This window comes from Loxodonta africana, chromosome 13 (assembly GCF_030014295.1).
Source record: "Loxodonta africana isolate mLoxAfr1 chromosome 13, mLoxAfr1.hap2, whole genome shotgun sequence".
Lineage (NCBI taxonomy): Eukaryota > Metazoa > Chordata > Mammalia > Proboscidea > Elephantidae > Loxodonta > Loxodonta africana.
The window spans coordinates 63,091,228-63,115,873 of record NC_087354.1 but is presented as its reverse complement, the minus strand read 5'-3'; the positions used below and the strand labels follow the sequence as shown (position 1 = coordinate 63,115,873).

Here is a 24,646-nt window from a genome sequence, read left to right as displayed (position 1 = left end):
CTTCTGGCTTTTTTTTCCCTTTAAAGTAGAAGTGACCAAGTACCAAATTACCATCTCTAGGCATTCTGTTCTTTCCCTTATAATATGTCAACATCTCTTGCCCTTTTACCAAAATGAGAAGAATATTGTCATACAGGTCTACGGGGATGGTACCACTTAGTGACACCTACATTAGCACTGTAAGGATGGGCTGTCTAGCACTGTGAACTCAGAAGGAAAAACAGGCAGGGTCTTTTGTGAGCTGCTGGAAGCTACCTCCACAATATTTGTCATCAACTGCAGCAATCAAATTTGCACGGAAAACACTTTACAGGGGAGGAGGGGATCTTAGATTTATATTGTGGATAGTTAGAATATTATTGTTATATAACATATTATCTTTTTGGCAATTTTTGCTGGAAGCCTCATACTCAATTTAGCATATAATGGTGAGAGCATATTATGCATAAAACTCTGTACCAATCACTAAGGATGATGAAAAAATGAGTAAGACACCATCTATGCCCCACTAGCTTATAATTTCATGCATCAATGTAATCAAGGCATAATCTAAAGTAACTCTAAACTTCTTTTCAGAATATTAGTTGCTGTTTTGGAGTGCGTGGTCCTTTTTGTGAATAATTTAGTTTTATGGTGCTGTTTTTGTTGTTATCATCTATACAAAGTGTTAGTTTTCTCCTTGATCATTTTTGGCACTCATTGTGTGGCTATACTGTGTCACAGATTTCACTGGTGCAGCAAGGAAAATAAAAAATCCTATACAGTTTTCCATTTATAGAAATAGGTAAATAGGATTACATAATATTTTATGGATAACTAATTTTTAGGGTAATTGTTTGAATTTTTTTTTTTATGTATCCCACATAGAAAAAAATACACATTATTAGAAAAGGCCATCCATAAGTAGAAAGAGCCCCAGTGGTTCAGTGGTTAAGAGCTATGGCTGCTAACCAAAAGGTCAGCAGTTGGAAATCTACCAGACACTCCTTGGCAAACTCTGTGGGGCAGTTCTGCTCTGTCCTGTAGGGTTGCTCTGAGTCAGATGCCACTCAACAGCAATGGGTTTAGTTTTTTTTATCCATAAGTAGAAGGAAAGGAGGACTAAGCAATGCCCCCTGCCCCCCCCCACACACCAAAGGGAGAAGTTATTAGAGATGGAGGGTCATGAAGCATCGCTAAAGCTAAATGAGAAGTACATCACCAGGGGAAAGCTAGCAAAAATATCAAATGTGTCAATGAATAAATAAGAATTAAAGAGAAGCTATTTGATTTGGTGGTTATGAGTCACCGATGACATTTGATGGAGGATTTTTAATAAAAAAGAAGAATGAAGCCACGACAGCCATTTAAGGAAAGAGCACATGTTGCACAAGGAGAGACACTGAATGAAAGCCACCTCCTTACAAAAGTTAACAGTGAACACAAAGAGAGAAATGAAAAATTGAGGAGAGAGCAATAAAATCAAGTGAAAGGGTGTTTTTTGTTTGTTTGTTTAGTTTTCCAAGGTGGAAAGTTGATGCGTATTTAAAGACAGATGGAGACTTCAGGGCAGCAGCTATGCGCTGAGGTGCTGCTCTTGACTCTGCTGAGAGGGTCTACTCAAGGTGGTGATGACAAGGCCCCTGGAACAAGTCAGAAGGTCCTCAAAGAGACCCGAGAGAGTGGAGGTTTGGGACTTCCATGTGATGCAGAGACATCACATTATTTGAGAGGAAAATAGTAGTATTCTGGGATCTAGAACAGAACAATCTAACTTGTCTGGCTAAAGCCCCTGAAACACCTGAACAATTCCAACAAAAACTTAAAGGGAACTCTTTGAAGACTGATGTCCCAAGAATAAAAGGTCTTGAAGGGGTCCAATGTATACTTTAGGGCTTGTAATTGTAATTATGTATCTTCAAACCCTGCTCACCCATCACTATCTGTCAAGTCTCCCACAGTCCTTTGGTGGCATCAAAGGAAAAAGCCATGAAAAGATTATTTTTCCCACAAAAAAATAAGTTTAAAAATAAGACCAATTATGGTTTTTCCTGATATCCTGTCAGCTTCTTTTAGCACAATTTTGAAAATATAATTCTGTAAATATAATCCTTAAAAACTGTGCATCCATGTCGACGACTCTGAGACTTACTCAGCTAGCAGTTGTTGATAGGGTGCAATCTATTTAAACCAAAGTAAATATAGACCCTTATATTTTCAGGTAACATTTTTCATTTTGCTTTAAAATCTCTCACATTTACAGTGGAGCAAAGTTGGTTCAGTGAAGAATAAAATTAGACAGAGAATTATAAATATTGAAACTCAAAATAATGCCAAATGAGAAGTAACAAGACTCCACTGGGACAAATAAACCTGCATATGAGATGATTTCCCAGAAATAAGTGAAAAGAAAAATTTAACTAGTAATACGTTGTTGAGTGTCTAAAATTGGATTTTTTAGGTCAGAGAATGAACCCATTCACCTCTACTACCTAATACTTTGCCTTTTAAATTTTGGCATGAACCTATTTGAAAATTTAGCAAGTTTTCTAGAACAAGTATATGATATTACTTTCCAGAATTAAACTGTTGGATTTTGTTTCTAAAAGGAAATAAAGAAAAAAGAGCTATAAAGGCATCATTCAGAATCGCACCCCAGGTCAAATAAACTTGCACATAGACCCACACAGCCTATTGCTGAGAAACAGAAAACTAGTTACATTTATAACAAATATTACACTCTGGAAAATACCAGTACTAGCTTTTGGCAAACTTCTTTAACAGATCACCCTGTTGGACTTTCCATACTGTTCGATGCCAGAGAGTGTGGAAGAGCAGTCGCTATCCCTGCCAGCAGATATCTTGGGTTACGAATGGATAAAATCACCGAGGAGCAGCATATAAATCAGTTCTTGGAATGTAATTGGTACTTGTATCAGAGAAAAGAGTTCTATAGCATTTGCTCTGTGTATCATTGAAAATCAAGACTACATAAATAGGTGTTTCCCTCAGTTAGCCATTATTTTATGAGCTCTGGTGCAGACCAGAAAATACACGTTGGAAGCAGTTCTGAAAGCACCAGGCCACGTAGATGAGCAGTGATCCATAAACAAAAATATGGCACCTGAATACCAATCCACTCACTGCTTTTTTCCCTAAAATTGGCAGTGCGTGTGTATTGACACGACATGGCTCACTGCTGCCACACATTTTAACACACTGCTCTGACTTGAACGGAAACCTTCATGGCGTAGTGGTTAAGTGCTACAGCTGCTAACCAAGAGGTCGGCAGTTCGAATCTGCCATGCCCTCCTTGGAAACTCAATGGGGCAGTTCTACTCTGTCCTATAGGCTCGCTATGAGTCGAAATCAACTCGACGACAGTGGGTTTGGTTTTGCTTTGGTTTTGACTGGAACAACCCGGGGTGGGTGTTTCTTGACCCTGCTTCTCAGGATAGTTCTTCCACTACCACCTATCCTGGACATTGCTCTTCAAATTTTAACAGGCTCTGGACATGATCTCAACTTATGAAAGTAAGGAAATGACATCACGCAAATTCGTCAAAGAGAAAAAAGAAATACGTGCACAGACACACATGCACCACAAAATGTCTTCAAACAATCTCAGTGTTTCTGACTAGCAAAGGGACTTTATTATACTTAAATACTTTAAGTTAAATACTTCTCAGGTATCAAGTAAATTTCTAAATTATTAATTTTCCTCACACATGGTGATACTGGATTTCTAGTGCACAATTCACATTTATTTAGACAGATCCTTTCTGAATGTTATGAAAGCCAATGAATATTTATTTATTCCATTAACTGAAGTTCAATTGTGTGTGACAAAAAGCACCACTAGATTCTTCTCCCTCCTCTCCTTTCTCTCTTTTCCCAGTATCTCTTTTCTCTCCGCTTCCTAAACCTGTCTATAAACTTTACAGATGAGGTCAGGCCGTGAAAGAAGGGATTAACTTACAAACAGGACCAGGTAGAGAAGGGAACCTGAACTGCACAGGATATACTAGACCAGGTTAAAAAAAAACAAAAAAAAACCCGCTGCCATTAAGTCGATTCCAACTCATAGCGACGCTATAGGGCAGAGTAGAACTACCCCATGGGTTTCCAAGGAGCACCTGGTAGATTCAAACTGCTGACCTGTTGGTTAGCAGCCATAGCACTTACCCACTATGCCACCAGGGTTTCCTAGACTAGGTTAGGCTGTGATAAAATAAAAAAGAATATTTTTCAGTCCCTCGGTGGCCTGAGTTATGGTCTAGTCAGGAAAGCAAGCATTCTAAGAATTTACTATAGAGTATTGGTGATAGAGGATACGTAGACAATGAAAAAGGAAGACAGAAGAAGAACTGATGCACTTGGGCTGTGGTGTTGGAGAATAACATTGACTATACTATGGACTAACAAAACAATGAACAAATCAGTCTTGGAAGAATTGCAACCAGAATGTTCCTAAGAAGTGAGGATGCCAAGACATGACTTTGAACATGTCATCAGGAAAGACTAATCACTAGAAAAGTATATCATGTTTGGTAAAGTAAAGGGTCAGTGAAAATTAGGAAGCTCTCAATGAGATGAATTGGCACAATAGCCACAACAATGGACTTGAACGTACCAACAATCATAAAGATGGCAGAGGACTAGGCAATGTTTTGTTAACTTGCACATAAGGTTGCCATGAGTTGGAGTCAACTTGATGGCAACTAACAACAACAACAATACTGGTGATAGAAGCCAAGGAAGAGTGGAAAAATTAAACCAGTATTGATGAAATCACTCAAGTTTTGCAAAGCAGGAAGCTGATGCTAACCCTAGTGCTGAAGTGACGTAAGTCAGAGGTACTGTCATCAGAGCATAAAAGCTACGGCCGCTCAGCTGAATCTAGAATCTTGGTGGGGACTGTCCAGCAAAAGTTGGGACCACAGAAGGAAAAGTTGACCAGTGGGAGCTGGAGCCAAGGAGAAGACACAGTCACTTCCAGAGAACCATAAAGAGCAGAGAGATGGGGGGAGAAACATGCTGGCTTCTATCTTCCCCCTTCCCTTTAATTTCCCTTTTGCTTCTTGCCCAGTCGTCATTGTAAACCAGAGGGCAAGTAGCCAGGGAAATGAGGTTCCCTGAGAAAAGAGCAGAGGAATGGAGAAAGGTGTAAATAAACAGGAGAGCAAATCTGCAGTTGACAGCACAGTCTATCTCTTTATTACTAAGCACCTATTCTTACCTTTTATCAAAACAAAAGTAATTTCCAAGAAATCCATATCTGGAGGCAGGGATCAGCAATTTGTGTTTTAATAAATCTTCCAGGTGGTTCTGCTCCATGCAAAAAAATTGAAAACCTCTGGCTTAGATTTATAAAATGTATCAAATTGTAAATGTATCTTTTTGCATTTAATTGATACTCCACACATAAACGTAACAGTGAAATTGTCCAAAATACTAAAATCATTTTGTTTTTTACGTATTTGTTGTTTAACAAACATTTATGGTTGACTGACCTAAGTTAAATCTGACTATGAAGCAACTGAGCTGTACTCATGACTCAGTTCAATGTGAGATTACCTTGATTTATTATATCAAGCCAAGTTAACTTGCCTACATTTCCTAAATCCATGTAAATGTTACAGATTAATTGCTCTTTGTTAGCATATTGATCCTTGAAGATACAAAGATTTTCTTCAATTAACAAATAAAGATTCTAACTAGAACTATGTTACTACTACAAATTTTGTTTTATAGAATCTCAACTTTGATACTATGTAGATATCAAAATGTGCGAATGAAAAATCCAATTAGTTAGCCAAATATTTTGCCTATTTTATTTCAAACATATGTATATTTGGAAACATTCAGATGGCTATGTAATTTTTCACATATTATCCATATGTTTGGCATTAGAGACATACCAAAGATGAGTAAAAAAATTGGCAGTATAGGGAGAAATGATATTCTGTGATAATGCTGGAGTGTCTTAAGGTTGAAAATGTCCCAAAAGAAGCAGATATAAGTGGAATTTGAAAATTACCAGCTGTTTCCCAATTTTCTCCACTCATTTTTTCTCCTAAATCCACGAGTCAGTCTTTTGTCCACACAACTTAACCAAAACTGTTTTTGTCAGGATTTCTGCATTGTCAAACTCAGCGTTCATGTCTTTGTCCTCATCTTAATTTAGCAATAGGTTTGATGTGGTGATTTATTTCTTCCCCCTTCACTTGGCTTTGAGGCCATCGCACTTCTCTGTTTTTGTACCTACTCTCCAGGTTCCTCTATTCAGTATTTATTACTGATTCCCCTTTATCATTCTGACTTCTAAGTGTTGGGGTGTTCCAGGATTCAGACTGTGATTGTCTACTCTGCTGTCTTGTTGAACGTAGTCTCATTGCTTTAAGTACTACCTATTAACTACTGACTTCCACATCGAAATCTCCAGCCCGTCCCTTTTCCCTGAACTCCTATAAACCGTACAACATCTCAAATATACCACACCCAAAATGTCATTCCTGATACCCCGTAAGAATCTGCTCCTCCTACAACCTTCCCCATCTCACTTTACATGGATTCCAACTTTCTAGTTGATTTGGCAAAAAAAAAAAAAAAAAATGGAGTAAGCCTTGGCTCTTCTTTTTCATTTACACCGCACTTCTAGTTCATCAGAAGATCATATTGGCTCTACTTTCAAAATATTTGCTACCAATTCCCACTACCTGCATTGCCACCATCCTGTGCAAGCCCTTTTTTATTTCTCCCAGATTATGGCCGTAGCCTATTCCTGGTCTCTGTTTCATCTCTTGCCTCTCATTTGCTCTGTTATCATCATCACAGTAGTCAGAGTGAACACTTTAAAAAGAAAGTCAGATTATACCTCTCCTCTATTCAAAACCTTCCAACTGCCCCCTGTATTTTTGCAGACTAAAATCGTAAATTCTTGCAATGGCCTCTAAGGTCTCATACAACCTGGCCCTTTTGACCTCCTCTCCCACCTCTCTCTCCTTCACTTGTTTCACTCTTCCACTCGGTGTGTGGAATAGTGCTATTCCTTAGGACTGTTGCAGTGCTGTTTCCTCTGCCTAAGATGCTTTTCCTCATGTGGATCACTCACTCACCTCCTTTAAGTCTTTGCCCAGATGTCACCTTTTGATAAGCCCTTCTTGCCTTATTTTTTCCATTGCATGTATCACCATCTAGCATGTTGTTGTTGTTAGGTGCCATCGAGTCAGTTTTGACCCACAGTGACCCTATGCACAACAGAACGAAACACTGTCCAGTCCTGCGCCATCCTCACAATTGTTGCCATTCTGGAGCCTATTGTTGCAACCACTGTGTCAATCCATCTCATTGAAGGTCTTCCTCTCTTTCGCTGACCCTTTACTTTACCAAGTATGATGTCCTTCTCCAGGGACTGGTCCCTCCTGACAACATGTCCAAAGTATGTGAGATGAAGTCTTGCTGTCTTTGCTTCGAAGGAGCATTCTGGTTGTACTTCTTCCAAGGTGGATGTTTATTCTTTTGGCAGCCTATGGAACATTCAGTATCCTTTGCCAGTACCACAATTCAAAGGCGTCATTTCTTCTTAAGTCTCCCTTATTCATTGTCCACCTTTCGCATGCATATGAGGCGATTGAAAACACCATGGCTTGGGTCAGGCACACCTCAGTCCTCAAAGTGACATTTTTGCTTTTCAACACTTTAAATACATCTTTTGCAGCAGATTTGCTCAATGCAATGTGTCTTGATTTCTTGACTGCTCTTCCGTGGGTGTTGATTGTGCATCAAAGTAAAATGAAACCCTTGACAACCTCAATCTTTTCTCTGTTTATCATGATGTGACTTATTGGTCCAGTTATGAGGATTTTTGTTTTCTTTATTTTATTTTATTTTTTTATTTGGGGTGTAATCCATACCAAAGTCTGTGGTCTTTGATCTTTGTAAGTGCTTCAAGTCCTCTTCACTTTCAGCAAGGCAGGTTGTGTCATCTGCATAACACAGGTTGTTAATGAGGCTTCCTGATGCCATGTTCTGCTTCATTGAGTACAGCTTCTCAGATTATTTGCTCAGCCTACAGACTGAATAGGTATGGTGAAAGGACACAACCCTGATGCATACCTTTCCTGACTTTAACCCATGCATATTATATGCCTTTTACCTTGTTTGACCATTGTAAAAACAGCTTGGGGACAGTGTCTGACTTCCTCTGACCCCACAAAGGGGAAGGAGAACCAAGACTAACAGCCCAAGGCTGATTCCTATGAGGCAAGGGTCAGACATGCTTCCTCTCTCCTCCATGTTCATCAGTTCTGACACCAACCATCCCTCCCACAGCTCTCTCAACTTTTCTGCTGGCTTCCATAATTCATTGCAATGGCCACACAGAAATTACAGACCATACTCACAATTCCAGAGTTTATTAGGGAAATAACTGTTACAATTCAGACTCAGGAACACTCAGGATACAGTTCTTCCTTCAGGATAGCCTCTTCCCAGCTGTGCTCATAAGCATGTCTCTCCCTGGTCCTCAGCCTCTGCCCAAAGGCACTCAGCTTTCTCTCTCCTTTGGCTGGAAAGCCCACTGTCCCGTCTCCTGCTGCTGGATCTCCATTGCCGGGTCTCTTCTACTGGTCTCTCTTTCCTTGGTGGTGGTGGTGAGTTCTTCCCTCTACCCTAGAATTGACTCTCTTTTAGGGCAAAACTGACCAGTTCCCTTCGTGGGCTACAATGATCTCATTTGCACCGTCCTGCCTAATCAACTGAGTGGGATTTGCAAGACCATGGTAAGAAAGGCCATATTAAGTGATTCATTACAGTACAACCATGTTCCCTCACTAGAATGTACACGCCATGAGGATAAGTATCCTTGTCTATTTGTTTACTGTATATGGCAACAACTAAAAAACATTGCCTGGCACAGAGTTTCTATTTCATAAATATTCAATGAATGCATGAATTAATTAGACTGTGTCATTTAATTGGACATTTTTAAAAATCAGAGAACAATAGAAAGCTGTTAGATTTTGGAAATACTCTATCAGGCTGCTCCAAGGAACTCTATTTCTGTAAATACTTGTTGGATGATAAAAAAAATTCTATAGTCAAATTATTTTGGAATACACATTAATCACATTAAAAGTTTTGAGAGCGTCTCTAGCATGGTAGGCAAACTTCTTCTGTAAAGGACAAGATAGGACATAATTCAGGCTTTACAGGTCTTATGATCTCTGTTGCAACTACTCAGCTCTGCCATTGTAGTACCAGAACAGCCATTAACAGTATGTAAATAAGCGGGCATGGCTGTGTTCTAATAAAACTGTGTGTACAAAAGCAGGGAACTGGCTGGATTTAGTCCATGGTTTGTAATTTGCTGACCTCCATAGTGTCTAAACTTATTTCATTTAGTTTAAAATAGCATTTTTTCACATTTTATGTGACCACAAAAAGAGTATGGGAAATAGCCATTAGCATCTTGCTAAATAAGTTCTCCTCAAAACGTCGTTTGAGAAATACTGATATAGTTTAACCCTCTCATTTGATGATATAAAGTGCTTGGGGTCCAAGATCTATCCTGGAAGAAGTTCAGACACTCAGCTAGTGGGAAAACAACAACTACATTCCATGTTTTCTAACTCCCAGTTAAGTCTTCTTTTCACTTTTATACTGCTTCTCTAAGGGTTTTTGACATTCTAAATTTGAAACCGAAGATTTTAAAATATTTGAGTATTTTCAGCAGCATCCTTTGATTTTCTGGCTATAATCTTTCGATACTTGTAATTACAAATTGAGTCTCGTTTCATTGTTATAAAACTCTGATGCACTTATCTCGAAGTTTTTAATGCTCTCTTAATGTTGAAAAAGAGTGAGAGAATTTCTTTTTTGTTGGCTGTCTCTTGATGCACTTTTGGGTCTTTTTGTAAGGAAAAGTGAAATAAAACAATATTCTGTTTTAATTTTCTTTGTGCACGTAAAATGACAGGCACAGACTTTTACTGTCCATTATCTTGTAGACTGGGTCAAAGCATGAAATACAAATAATACTGCCGGCAACGGAGATAGTCACATGTACACACATACGTACTCACATATGGCCACCTCCTGGCCAACCCAGCATCGATCTCTGCTACTTTCATGTTACTTCATGGTCCTCACAAATTATAACCACCAAATCTTTTCATTCGCTCTATTCCGTTCTGTCAGATGTAGATACGAACTTAGACTTCTAGTCTGTCATTCATTCTTGCATTTTTCTCCATTCTATCATTCTCACTAGGGTTCCCCTCTCTTAGAATGCTTAAGTCTTGCATTCCAGGTTTCTCCACCCCTCGTCTAAGATTGGCTGACCTCCCAGTGTACCAGACTAGTGAGTCAGCACATAATGGAATAAAATCAAAAGACATAAATTCAATTGAAAGCTCACTTAGGTGAGTCACTTGAAGTTTTGAGTGCCTCCATTTCATTGTCATCTGAATGAGGATAATTAATACATATGTACCTTGTAATTCAAAGTACATTCTACCATTATCTCACCAGGGAAAGGAAGTTAATATTTGCAGTGTCAGTTTCTGGGATGTTCTGATGTCACATTGCACTTATGAATGTTACAGAGATGAATAAAGATAATGATTGTGGTGCACTTCAATCTCCTGTGTACAAATAAGCCAACTTATCGACCTAGCTAAATGTGATCATAAAGCTCTTTCTATAATTTGAGCCAACCTGCTTCTCTTCTCCTTTCAATAACTTTTATTCTCTGTTTCTCTGCCTTGTCTGTAATTCTACAAATAGTTACCTATATTAATTTTCCTGAATTTTTTCATATAATGACTGCTTCTCTCATCTGTTTTAAAAAAGCAATTTTTTTTTTTTTCTTTTTGGAATATCTCTATACAGGTAAACTTCTAATTAGAATGGCAAATTCATCGGTCCCACAATAAGGAGTAAAGTGAACTTTAGAAATTTCAGAACTCATCTTCCCTCTTGGAAATAAGTATCTGAAATTGACCTGAATTAATGCCAAGCTTTCCTTGGGCCCCATTTCTGCATAGCATCACATTCAATAAAGAGACCAACAATTAAAAGTAGTTAAAGATCAGTTCCAACCTTTAATTAAACATCAAAGAAGAACAAATAGCAACCAACTGTATCACTTTTTAAACCCCTTGTTTTCAATTCTCTAACTGACTCAGCTATTTAGCATATCCCTTTTGCAAACATTTACTTTTTATTTACCTTTCTACTTCTCCCAAAACCACAAAGCAAAGCCATTTGTTTCATTCCAGTCAACCTTCCTTCCACCTTTATTTCTGCATTCTCCCAAGTCTGTATCACAAAACTCCAGAGGAAGCAAAACTCTCCTTGGAAGGCAGGTAAGGAGGAGAAATTGGAAATTCAAAGTTAACTTTATTATGGAGCCCTGATGGTGCAATGGTTAAGAGCTTGGCTGCTAATCAAAAGGTCAGCAGTCGAATCTACCAGCCGCTCACTGGAAACCCTACGGGGCTTAGGTAGGTAAAGAAAAAGAAGTCTGATAACATTCGTAGATTAATACATTTTGTTGCCATTGAATAAACTGTAAATGTATGGGCATCCCACATTGCCAAATTAGAAGTCACTTCGGCTAAAAAAAAAAAAAAGGAGCCATATGGATGGGCTTATTATCTCTTTCTTTTTCATTTTGGAGCCTCCCAGATCAGCTTTATTGTCATAATTCTCTTTTATTTTACCTTATTTATGCTTTAATTAATACCTCAGGCCAGAGTTATTTATTTTATTCTACATGGTATGAAATATATAGGCTCTCATTCTTACTTGCCTCTAGGAGCCTGAAGGGGTAAACGAGAATCATGGCTATTAGAAAAAGACCCAGTGTTCTCAACCATCTCTTTTTTTTTTTTTTTTCCTGCTACAGTTCTGTCCCTACCCTTTTGGGAATAGGCCTTGTTATGAATCTGACTCTCTGGGCTGCCATTTGATGTTGGTACATTTCACTGGAAGCCTGACTCTTGCACAGGCAGGGAGGCGAGGCATTGGAATAACCTCAAACACTGCTCTTCTCCTTTGTCCTAAGCTCTGAGAAATTCATTTCTGTTCCGGCTTTCAGACTTTTTATGTCTACAGTGTGTTCTCAATATCTCTTTTCTCGCTATTGCTACTGTCAAATTCCAGAACATAGTTTCTATTGCATTAATATTGGCTGCAGGAATGAATGGGAAGAAAGGTGGCTGTTCAGTGCCCTTCAGTGCTGGGACCTAGGCCACTTGAGTGCAAGGAAAAGTAGTTGTCCATGCATTTCAGCCTCACCTACAAGAAGATTGAACTGGGGATTTGTGTAAAACCCTTTCGTGTGCGTAAGTTTCTTTACTCACTCAGTTCTGTGCTCTATGCATAAAACTATTTCAGGTATATTAAGGAGACCAGAGTTTTGGGGTTGAAAAGCCATCTCTACAAACCATCTTTTAGCCCTTTGACATGACTTTAAATTGTTTGAAGATTCTGAAATCAAATCATGAATGATTTCTAAAAACAAAATGAAAATAGGTGAAAAGGTGAATATGTTATAATTCTACTTTTGTCCTAGCACAGGCAGTTCCATGGCCCCCAATAACTATATTGAGTCAAGAAATTTCAAGAAAATTTTTAACACATTGCTTTTAATGTTTTAAAAATAACTTCACAAGTGTGTTTTGTTTCTTTTGTCATGGGTTCTGCAACCTCCAAATTTATTTAAGATGAAAATGTCTAGGGTCAAAAATGTCATTCAGCTCTCATCAGGTTGGTAGTTTGATATTTGATTTCTTACATGGTCTTCTTCATAAATTGTAAATTGGAAAAACAATTTAAATACAGCTGGTTTCAGGGGGCTTTGTCTTTTATATTTTTCAAGATTTTACAACATCTAAAAGAACATAATTTCCAATTTTAAGACATCTCAATGGCTTTCATCTAATTCCATTGGTTGATTGCTAGTACATTTACCTGTAATTGTTTCAGAATTAATTAGAGATTTGGTATTACAGAATGTAGTGCTAACCAGAGTGAACTGTGAAAACACAATTCTTCAAAAGTTAGGTTTTTTATACTTATCAGTCAATATTAAAAATGCGTATATAACCACGTATTTACTTTAGAATTTTTTTCTTGCAAGTAACAGAAATCCTGACTCACGATGGCTTAAAACATAAAGAAAATTTGTTGATTAACAAACTAGAAATTCCAGTGATAGGGTGGGCCTCAAGAATGGATTGGTGTCAGTGACTCAGCAGTATTTAAAAAAAAGAAAAAGCTTCTCCCTCTGTTTCATTACTCTGCTGCTTTTAATGTTGACTTAATCCTACATCTTGTCCCCTCATGACTAAAAGTTGCCGCCTTCAGTTACCCTCATGTTCAACTGAGTGCTCAACCAAAGAGATAAAGGGAGTTTTCCTTCTTCTTCCACTTTACAGAGTCCTGAGCTTCACTCCAACTAGAATAGCATAGGTCACTCATATACCTTTGAAATAATTGCTGAGGGCAGAGTGAAGTTCTGATTGGCATAGGTCCAGACACCCATCCTGAACTAGTCCTGTTTTCAAGGGGAATGGGATTATACTCATTATCTTCAGAGTGGATGTGACTGATCCCATGTAATTGTTGTGTCTGCTACACAGTGGAAAATGGGTGGACTGAATGCTGGGTGGGTAGCTGTCATTTCCATTCCATCATGGACCAATCTCTGGCTGAGTAAAGTCGTCTGACCATGAGTGTATAAAGCCATTGCCTTGGCCTCATTCTCATCACTGTTCAATCAGCTGAGAGGCCATGGTCCCGTCTTTCCTTTGATTCAGGTTAATGTCATATTCATAATTCTTTTTGTTGAGAAACCCCATCTGGCAAAAGGAAAAGAAAATGGATACTAAAAAGCCATACCTCACCTTGGTTGTTCTGTTACTTTAGAGGAGTGGTAGAAGGAGTACAGCCACTGGGTTTGTGAGTGTGATAAATTTGGGTGTCTGTTCGTATGTGAGGAGGACGCTTCTTCCTGCTTTAGATAAACTCTGACCTTTGCCTGGGAAAGTAGGCTTTGTATCTGAGGCTATGAACTTTTTCTTAAGAGCTACTAATGTCTTGTTCTGTTTTCAGAGTTGATACAGAATTTAATAATGTAGCTTCTTCTGCCAAGAGTTTCATTCATCGTTTTCTACTTCAAGTCAATGAACCACGACAGGGTTTTTGTCCTCATGTTGCAATTGAGGAGATAGTGATAGAGGGTTAAGCAACTCGCCCAGGACCACACATCAAAGCAGGGGTAGAGTTGGCATTAGAAATAATTTCTCTGGAATCTTAGCTCAGTTCTTTCTTTAAAAAAGATCTATGAAAGCTGCAGACAAACAGAAAATAAGGGGTCATTACATAACAAAAACTTTGGAACTCATCACCCAGCTTCAGAATTTTTATAGGGAACAAATGTTTACAGAGTGGCAATCCTTATTTACTTCTCTAGGTTCCCATCCCCAACACTCTGTCATCAATTGTTCCTGTTGGCAGGTATCGTCATAGCAACCCTTTGTGACGGAGTAGAATTGCTCCACAGGGCTTTCTTGGTTGAAATCTTTGTGGGAACAAATCACCAGGTTCTTCCCCCACAGAACTACTGGGAGTGTTCAAACCACCAATCTTTCAGTTAGCGGTAGAGCACTTAACCCTTCGCACCATCAGGACTCCTAACTCTAAATGTATGTATCTATAAAAAAGTATGGTCCTGTTTTGCATATTTAACTTCCTATTATTTCCATTGTTTCATATGCTTTTTCCACTACACCACCAGGGTTTGGAAACTCTATGGCACAGTTCTATTCTGTCCTGTAGGGTCGCTGTGAGTCGGAATCAACTCGACAGCACTGGGTTTGGGTTTTTAGGGTTTTCATATGCTTTTATTGTAGTTGTTCTGATTCTTTGTTGACTTCCTTCTAAAAAGCATACCATTGAGAATGGGGATTAGAATCTCTGTGGGACATCATGTCTGTTTATTTTAAGCACCAGTGGTAAGGGATGGTAATATACAAAGGATGACCATTTGTTTGATTTGCATTTAGGAGCCTCATATTTATTTAAAATGACTGATTAAAAAATCCTCACACTAAAAATGAAACTAAACTATTCGGTCAATCATTAGGCTTCATTCTAATCCCAGCACTCTGAAGAAGCTGGGCTATTGTGTCAACCTTTCCTTTGCCACCCAGTCAATTCAGACTCATAGCGACCCTATAGGACAGAGTAGAGCTGCCCCGTAGGGTTTCCAAGGAGCAGCTGGTAGATTCTAACTGCCCACCTTTTGGTTAGCAGCCTTAGCTCTTAACCACTATGCTACCACGGCCCCATTGTGTTAATGCTGGAGCTATTTTCGATCACGCAAGCCAATTGTGAAAGCACCAGAACAGACTTGAGAGAAATTACTGGCACAGGAGTGGGGAGATAGGTTTCAGGCTTGACTTTTCCTCTGATTATGAACCTTGTGAACAAGTCACCCTGGACGTGGGGTTGCCCTAAATCAATGTTTTGTAAATTTAGTATGTAAACCTTATGGGTTGTTAAATCAATTTGACAAGTTTGGACCAGCATTAAAAAAAAACCAGGTGTCTTCAGAAAGAATCTCAAGGATCTCCCAGATGTGGTTATGTCCACATTTAAAACACACCCATTGCTCTCACTGCCCAGGATGAAGCCCAAACTTCTCACCATTGCAGAGCAGGCCACCAGGATTCCTGCCTCTGGTGCCATGCACTCTGGGAATATAATGAACTACCAACTCCCTGTTTCTATAGTACTGTCTCCTGCTTCCATGCCTTTATTGACACTTTCTCCTCTGCCTAAAATGTCCTCCATATCCACCAAGCATTACCTCTTCTAGAAACCTGTCCATGCCCACCGATTCTTCAGAAAATTGTCCACTCCTTCCCTGGGGCCCTTATTATTATTGTCACAGACTTATGTCATAGCCTCCACTCTCCTTCCCTGCGCTTAATAATGGTTTAAATGTCCATCTCCCCCTATTAAACTAAAGATATTGAGTCAGCTAGTGTTGTATCATTCGGTTCACCTTTTTCTTATACGTATAATCTTGTTCTCCCTTGCTCTTAGAATAACTTTATTATTTTAAAACAATATATGTTCATTCTACATGACTCATATGCTATTTTAAAAAGTTGAAAAATCACATTAAATCACAACCTAAATATGATCACTGTTAATACCTAAACAGATGTTTCTCTCTGCCTATCTATGCCTATATAGAAAAACACACGTGCACACTCACATACACACAGACATATATAAACCTACACAAAATGTTACATAAATAAATTCATGTTAACCTGGCCAATTTTTTTTTTTTTTTTCTGAAACAATGTCATGGCCACTTTCTATGTCAATATATACCTGTACGTAATTTTAAAAAGCTGCTTATAATTCTAATTTATTAATTGCCCTGATTTTTGTTTTGATTGCCATTTATCAACATTACCAACAGTAATGGTAGAATTGGCTGCTGCTTCCTCACATGCTCTAAATTAAAAAGCCTGGGTATTGTCCTTACCTTCCTTAGTTAGGCTCAGAGTCATCGGCTGGTTTTGTAACTCTGCAAGGCATTCTCTAATCTGCTTCCTTCTCTTTAGCTTTGGGCTGTGACCTGTTTATGTCTGTATGCCACACAGTCTCCTACCTAGAAATGAGATGTCTTTAGTCAAACTGTCCCTTTCTTATGAGAGCCTTCTATAGTTATATAGTAGGAATTTGGTTTTTTGATGGTGTTCCCTTTTAGAAACTAGTGCAGGGGAATCATGCATAATACATAATTTTTATGAATAATTTGAATCTCACCTCCCTAAAACAGAGCACACATGTGGATTTTATACCAAAAAAAAAAAAAAAAATTGCTGGCAAGTTGATTTGGTCTCATGTCAATCCAATAGATTACAGATTAGAACTGCTCCATAGGGTTTTCTTGGTGCTAATCTTTATGGAAGCAGATTGCCAGGCCTTTCTTCCATGGTGCAGCTGGGTGGGTTTGTTAGTAGGTTAGTAGACCAGTGCAAACTTCTTGCACCACCCAGGGACTTTGGATTATGTGCATCCTTCCTCTATTTTGTGGTCATGATACATAGTTGTTTTCAATGGACGTTTCCACTTTCCCAACCACTTCTACTCTTTGGTAGACACTGACATCTAATACAGTTCATTAGGAAGCTGTTTCTACTCTCCGGAACTAAATCAGCAACTACTCATATGTGTTACTTTTGCTGAAAGGGAAAACTGGTCCAATTTTGGGAAGTACAAAGCCTCATCGCTATTGAAGCTTATTCATGTCAGCTTTTTGTGTATATTTTTCTCCTGTTTTAGTTTTGGTCAAAGCTCTCAGAAATTCATCATCCCTCAGTTTGTGGGTTCAACAGGACAGTATGTTTTCATACTCTGCAGCACTAATCCGTCCACTCTCTTAGGAAGCCTTTTTGTTTCCTTCACCATATTCTAATCTTGAACCCCATCTCACCAAGTCTCATGGACAATTCCATCATAAAATGAAGTTAATGCCATTTATTACCTATGCTTTAGTTATTAGTATGTAGAGATCTGACCAGTCAGTATCATTTCCTACTCCCTACCCAATGAGCTCTTCCCATGTCACTTCCCATGTCATTCTTTTTCCTATGCCATACCTGTGCTTCTTTATAGAAGAGGTTCTTAACCAGCCCTCAAAGGGACACTGGGTAATGTCTGGAGACATTTTGATTGTTATTAGAAGGGTGTTGCTGGCATCTAATCACTAGAGGCCAAGGATGCTGGTAAACATCCTACAGTTCACAGGACAGCATCCACAATAAAGAATTATCCAGTCCAAATGTCAATAAGGCCAAGACTGGGGGATCCTGCTGTATAGAAACCAACTTCTTGTTTTAACTCTAGGTTTAATATATTCTCTTGATCCAGGGAATCCCTGGGTGGTAAAAACCGTTAACACACTTAGTCTGCTAATGGAAAGACCGAAGGTTCCTGTCCAAACAGAGGCACCTCAGAGAAAGACCCGATGATCTACTTCTGAAAAATCAGTCCTCGAAAACCCTGTGGACCACAGTTCTACTCTGACACACATGGGATCTCCATGAGTCAGAGCTGACTTGACATCAACTGTTTTTATTTATTTATTTTCTCAGTAAATAGTAGAAAATGGAAGGTGATCACTCATGTCTCATCCATATTCAGTCCTTTGGTTGAAGCAAAGCAGCAGCCATTATCTTCACCAAAAACATTACCATAGTGACAAAGAATAGGGATTGAGGGAGCTTAAGGCGTATTTCTAAGTAAAGAATAAAACTGTCGTTGTTTGCCATCAAGTCAATTCTGACACGTGGCGACCCCGTGTGGGCAGAGTTGAACCGCTCCATAGGGTTTTCAAGATTGTGACTTTTCAGAAGCTTAGAACCAGACCTGTCATCCAAGATGACTCTGGATGGGTTCAAACTGCAAACTTTTTGGCTAATAGTGGAGCGCTTAACTGTTTGTGTCCACTCAGGGGCTCAAAGAATAAAACTATAGGGATGAACGAGTGTGACGATCCTCAGATACCCCCACTGCAAATGGCATTTGCCGTTATAGAAGTTGCATTTACAAACAGGTTGAGGAAAACTCCGCAGGCAGCTTAATATTAACATTGTTTCTTTTTCTCTTTCCTTTTTCCCCCAGACATTTCACATTTTCAAGAGCAAAATGATTTAAAAGGCTTACTAGAAAATCTCCATCAAAATATCCAAGCCAAAAAAAGAAAGAATGTGGAAATCATGTGGCTGGCTGCAACGGTAAGCACTCTTATGTCCAATCATACCCCTGCCACCATGATGACCTTCTATGCAGGGTCCAAGCTTTGCAGTATGGGTTACTCCATATCGCCCTCCATTATCCAGGGGATTAGACATTTTGCTATCATTGGTAGTTCTATTAATAGACTAGAATACAAGATGAGAAAATATACACTCAACAAGAAAGAATCTTACCCATCAGCTGTTCTTATAAACTCAAATGAGTCTGAGATTAAGATGTGGTTTTCTTGATCTTGTATGTTACTTTGCCAATCTTTCATATCAGCTTGGATTTTGAACTGCTGCTCCAAAGACATGGTTTCAACAGAGTATGGCTCTCAGATCTCTGACTTACAGCCCCAGCAAGGCTCCTAGACATATTGTTTAATTAATGAGCTTTTAAATGTGTTTGTTAATTTGGACATTGGCATAGAATTTATTGCTGATGAATTGTTCTTGGAGTAATAAGCTATAACGTGTATGGTTCTTTTTTTTAATGACACCCTTGGGGTAAAAGAGCTGTGGGCTTTCTCACCTCAGGTTTCTACAGGAGTGTGGAGGTTTTTTTTTAGCTCTTTTCTGGCAACCATTTAGGCATAGTTCACACAAAGTTATGAATTTTGCTAAACATTCAGACTCAAAGTTCCTTTTATTGGAAAGGTAGGTACACATTGGAGATCTTTACAATGAATGCCATGTTTGTAGTTACTGCACAGTGTTCTTCATGTAATTTGGAGTTCAGGTTAACGAACCTTCTAGCATATTCCATTCATTCTTTATCAATAGCTTATAAAATAGAGCCTTCTCCCCTATTGTCAGTGCTTCAATTATAATGTGGTATTACTTACTCTCTTCTGGAAAGACAGAATGGATAATTTACCATGGTTTTGTATAAAATAATTTACCAGGAGCAAGGCAAAGGAGAGCTGCTTTACTTTCTCTTCATGCCCTCTTGGAGCCCCAGGAAAGAACATCAAAGATAACAGTGTGAAATATTGCTTTTAGGCTGCTCATTTACACCAGGCCCATTTAGCACCATACTGCGTTACATAAAGATTGTTCCTAACAGTGCTTTCCCCTGTGGAGGCTCTTTGTATCTTCAAAGGCCACCATGGTTGCTAATACTCAAAAAACATTTCTTAAAGATAGGTGATAAGTTATTTTCACTATTTTATTAATAAGCTGATAGCACGAAGGTAGTATACGTATACCAAGGCAAATTACCAAACCAAATCAGACCCATTGCCATGAACTCAATTCTGGCTCATAGTGACCCAATAGGACAGAGCAGAACTGCCCCATGTGGTTTCCAAGCAGCATGGTGGATTTGAACTGCCAACCTGTTGGTTAGCAGCCAAGCTCTTAACCACTTCACCACCAGGGCTCCCAAGGCAAAGTAGGAATGTATAAATATGTCATTGTATACATGTCGTACAGCTATGTCAATAGACAAAGATGTGCAGGTGCACAAATGAATGCATATGTTTTCTTAGTAGATGTAGTTTTCCTTTGTGAATATACAAAAAAGCTCTCCCATAAATGCCATACATTTTAAAAATATTTTTCTGAAATATACGTAATGACCATATGTGGCATACTCACAACTTACCATTCAATGCACGATCACCTCCCTTGATGTATACACAGTACCCATGGTGTGCAAATTCAGCATTCTATAGGAACATAATTATTCACAGCATTCTTATAAGCTGCTTCCTCAGTTTCAAGATCTCCTTTGTAAACTAAAGTCCTTAAAAATACCCTTAAAATGAAAATATCTAGAAATTCCTTTTGACATTTTCTAAAAAGCTTTTATTTCTGTCTATTTTATTTTCTTCTCGTTTTTTAATCTATTTAATAAAATTCTGCTTTTGTTAATGGTTTACATTCTACTTGAAAAATATGAAGCTGTTTGGTTTTATCTTAATTGAATTTAAGCAATAAAAATGAGAATTTAAAAAGGCTAAATGCCAATCAGCTGTGTCAAATCAATATTCAAGCATGTATAGTTCAAAAGAGTTATGGAAATAAAAATATCAAGGCCCAACCTGTCTACCCTGATCTAATTGTCCCAGTCCTCTTGATTTGAAAATTAAAACATTAAGTATCCTTTGGAGAATAGGTGCATATAATAGTGACAATAGATTTTAAAGGGTATTACTTTTTAAAAATCATTATCTCATAACCATTGAGATCTATATCTTATTACTATGAATATAGTTAAACCTTTATTATTTTGTATTAAAATTTTCAAAATTATGTTTATTTGAAAGGATTAGAATTTTCTAGATGAAAAAGATTATATGATGGAACACACTGTCAAGTTTCTCTCATCACTTATATTAGAAATATTGAGAAAATATAAAATGACTAAATTAACAAGTAATTGTAAATTTTAGTTTCAATATCAGAATAACAATGAAAACAGAGTAGAAACCCTTGGTAAAATATATTATTAAATACTCTCCTAAGGCCTCCTTGATGGCAGATAATAAAGCAGGCCTTTTATTGTACCATACTAGCTTTATTTCCAATGCATGTTGGTATGGAGTTGCTTACTGGTATATCTGATGAAACCTATTCTGGGATAGGGAAGAGAAAGGAGTACAATGACCCATCTATTAACGGTAAAGCAATGAGACAAGAGATTATTGCTGCTGAGAGATTCTTGACCTGATGAAATAAGAATAACTGAAGAAAGGATTATAGAGAGACACAGAGTACAACGTAAGTTAAAGGTTTGGTCTTTGAGTTACGTTGACTTACCTTTGAATCCTGGCTCTGCTGTGTTGTGTACAAGTTACTTAAACCTATCTAAACCTCAGTTTTCTCATCTGTGAAATGAAAATAATTATACCTTCCTCTAGGATCCATGTAAAGTTAAATAAAAGAGAAAGCCTAGAGACAGTTTTTTTGCGTTGCGCCTGGGAGCACAGTAGCTATGCAATAAACAGCGGCCATTTTTAGGGTTTTTTTTTTTTTTTTTAGAATCAGTGAGTGGTTTCCTTACCTGCTGCACTGGCACAATGTGGCTGTTTAAAATTTCATAACATAAAACCAAGACTAGCAAAGTTCTCTTAAATATAAAATATTAACTATTAAGAATTAAAATCAAGTGTCCTATCCAGGGAACACAGGTTATTCTTCCCCCCTTCACAATTAAGTTGTTGCTCACGGGCTGTGATTATTATTGTCATCCACTGGACACCTTCTCAGGTGGCATTGCCTCCTCCTCTAGATACTTAACATTGCATATGGCTTCCACAGTCCCACACATTACATAAAAACCAGTTAGTTGCTTTCAAATGGATTCCACCTCATGGTGACTCCATGTGGGTCAGAGTAGAGCTTCTCCATAGGGTTTTCAATGGCTGATTTTTCAGAAGTAGATCACCAGGCCTTTCTTCCAAGGTACCTCTGTGTGAACTCGAACCTCCAACCTTTTGGATAGCAGCTGAACACATTAACTGTTTGCACAACCTAGGGACTTCTGTACCTTACCTACAAAGTACTCAGTAAATTGAACTTCTTCCACTGGCTTTTGAAATGAAAAGTAATATTTTAATGTTTGATAGGACAAAATGAACCAACTGACTCATAAATTAATGTAAAACAAAGTCATATTTGGTGCAGACTAGAAGTGTTTAGAGGAAGTGGCCACTTTATTGTAATCTAGAAGCAAGCAGTGAAGTGTTTATACATGTGTGTTTGTTACAGATTTGTCGCAAACTAAGTGGTATTCGTTTCACCTGCTGTAAAAGTGCCAAAGACAGGACATCAATGTCGGTGACGCTTGAACAGTGCTCAATCCTGAGAGATGAGCACCAGCTGCACAAAGACTTCTTCGTCCGGGCACTGGATTGTATGAGAAGGTATTCCACATGTCTGCATCTTTTTTCTTTTAAGGTCATTTTGAGTTTTATTTCAAATACTTATTTTACTGATGGACTCAACATTTAGTAATTTCATTCTGTTTCCATGGTTTATAGCTCAGGGCATGAAAGATGAAACGATTTTAGGTATTCCTCCTACTCATTGTAGTCAATGTAAGAAAACGTGGCTGTATTTTGATAATATTTATGGGGGATGTGGTTCATGAACTCATTTAGACCCAAGTTAAAAGGACTCTGGACATTTCATATATGACAGTTGAAAACCACATTTTTTTTCACATGTAAGTTATGAGTATGTGCAAAATAAAACTAGGTCAGTATGAAAACAAAACTTTTCCGAATTGTACCTAATAGGTGATTAATTCTCCCATGGTCTGCAGAGCCTTTAAGTCCAGTGCCCTCCTTCCTAAACTTATTTTCATATCACTCATCATAAAGATGAGATGACACTGGTACTTTAATATAGCAAATGAAAATTATTACTCTGCAGACGTTGAAAATGCTATGCCTGAAGTCATGTTTCTTGATTCATTTCCACAGTAATTGAATCTAAAATGTAAGCCATAATGGGAAGGAAAAAGTGCCTCATTCACAATGTCTGTCAGCAAGGACATACGTTAGTTAAAAAGTTAAGCAATGTTGTCTCTTTGCCACAAAGACTGACTCAGAAGGACACCAGGAAGCACGGGATGGACTTCCTGTTGCCAGAAAGGACTGTCACGTGACATACTAGTGGGAACTGCTGCCTATCTGGCATGTCCTTAGCTTCTGCTTTCCTTTTTACTTCTGTAGTCTTTCAATGGAAACAGCTGGCGCTTGCCTGCGTTCACTCTATGCCTGTCTGTGTCTCCCACTCACGAGAGGTTTCTGAAGTCCTCTATTTTACCCCATTGCATGTCTCTTGGCATTTTCATTGCTCAGTGGAGTTCTGTCCTAATTTTTGATAAATGCATGAGGATGTTGTAGACGTCTGACATGAGCATCTCAGCCATAGAAGCCACATTTGGTTGATAGAAACAACTTCTTTCAAAATAATCTCTCAGCACTAACAGAGAAAATTTAGAATCTGAGTATGAAATCTTCAAATGTCCGTAAAAATAATACAAATATCACAATCGATGGAACAAAGATGCATGGTGAAGTGAGCAGGGGCATATGATGTTATAGGCCAGACAAACCAGATGACTAAAACTAACGAAGATAAACTAGCTCGAATGTGAAGCTGATACTTGTTTGTTTAAGGTGGAGCCCCGGTGGCACAGTGGTTAACAGCTGGGCTGTTAACTGAAAAGGTCAGCAGCTTGAAGGGGGCAGTTCTTTGTCCTATAGAGTTGCTATGATTTGGAATCCACTAGATAGCATCGGATTTAGTTTGTTTTGTTGTTTTTGTTTTTGATTTAAGGTAGAGGTAAGAGAAGACCCTTTATTAGAAAGATAATTCCTACAAATTGGTAAATAAAGAGAGCCCTGGCGGCCCAGTTGTAAACAGCTACAGCTGCTAACCAAAAGATTGGCAGTTTGAATCTAGTAGGCGCTCCTTGGAAACCCTATGGAACAGTTCTACTCTGTCCTATAGGGTCACTATAAGCTGGAATCGACTTGACGGCAACAGGTCAACGGTAAATAAAGAGTATATCTGTCATATACATGTTAGCCTGTAAAACCATATGCTTTGGTCTTGCATAAAGGTTGTTCAGAACTGACATTAATTTAAGCAACACACTTGCTCATGACATATGTGGGAGTTTTATTTTTTAATTATTAAAGAGCTAGAAATTTCATCTAAAAACACTAAAGACTTTAATTTCCATATCTCATGACTCTGGTGTTTTTTTTTTTTTTTAATAAATTTCAAATCTTTCATTTATCCTTTGGGTTTATATATATACGCATGTGTTGTGTAAGAGTGTGAGAGTTTGTGTGTGTGTGTGTCTATGTGTATAT

The 24,646-nt window shown here is 38.2% G+C and overlaps 1 protein-coding gene across 11 annotated transcripts in view; it reads left to right on the top strand.

Moving 5' to 3' along the window:
* INPP4B (inositol polyphosphate-4-phosphatase type II B) overlaps nucleotides 1–24,646 on the top strand; it is a 971,994-nt gene that overhangs the window by 886,355 nt on the left and 60,993 nt on the right. For all 11 annotated transcript variants that reach the window (XM_064267536.1, XM_064267532.1, XM_064267535.1 and 8 more), the window contains 2 exons: nucleotides 18,697–18,809; nucleotides 22,527–22,681. In XM_064267536.1, the coding sequence (XP_064123606.1) occupies nucleotides 18,697–18,809; nucleotides 22,527–22,681 (268 nt within the window). The remainder of the gene's footprint in view (nucleotides 1–18,696; nucleotides 18,810–22,526; nucleotides 22,682–24,646) is intronic.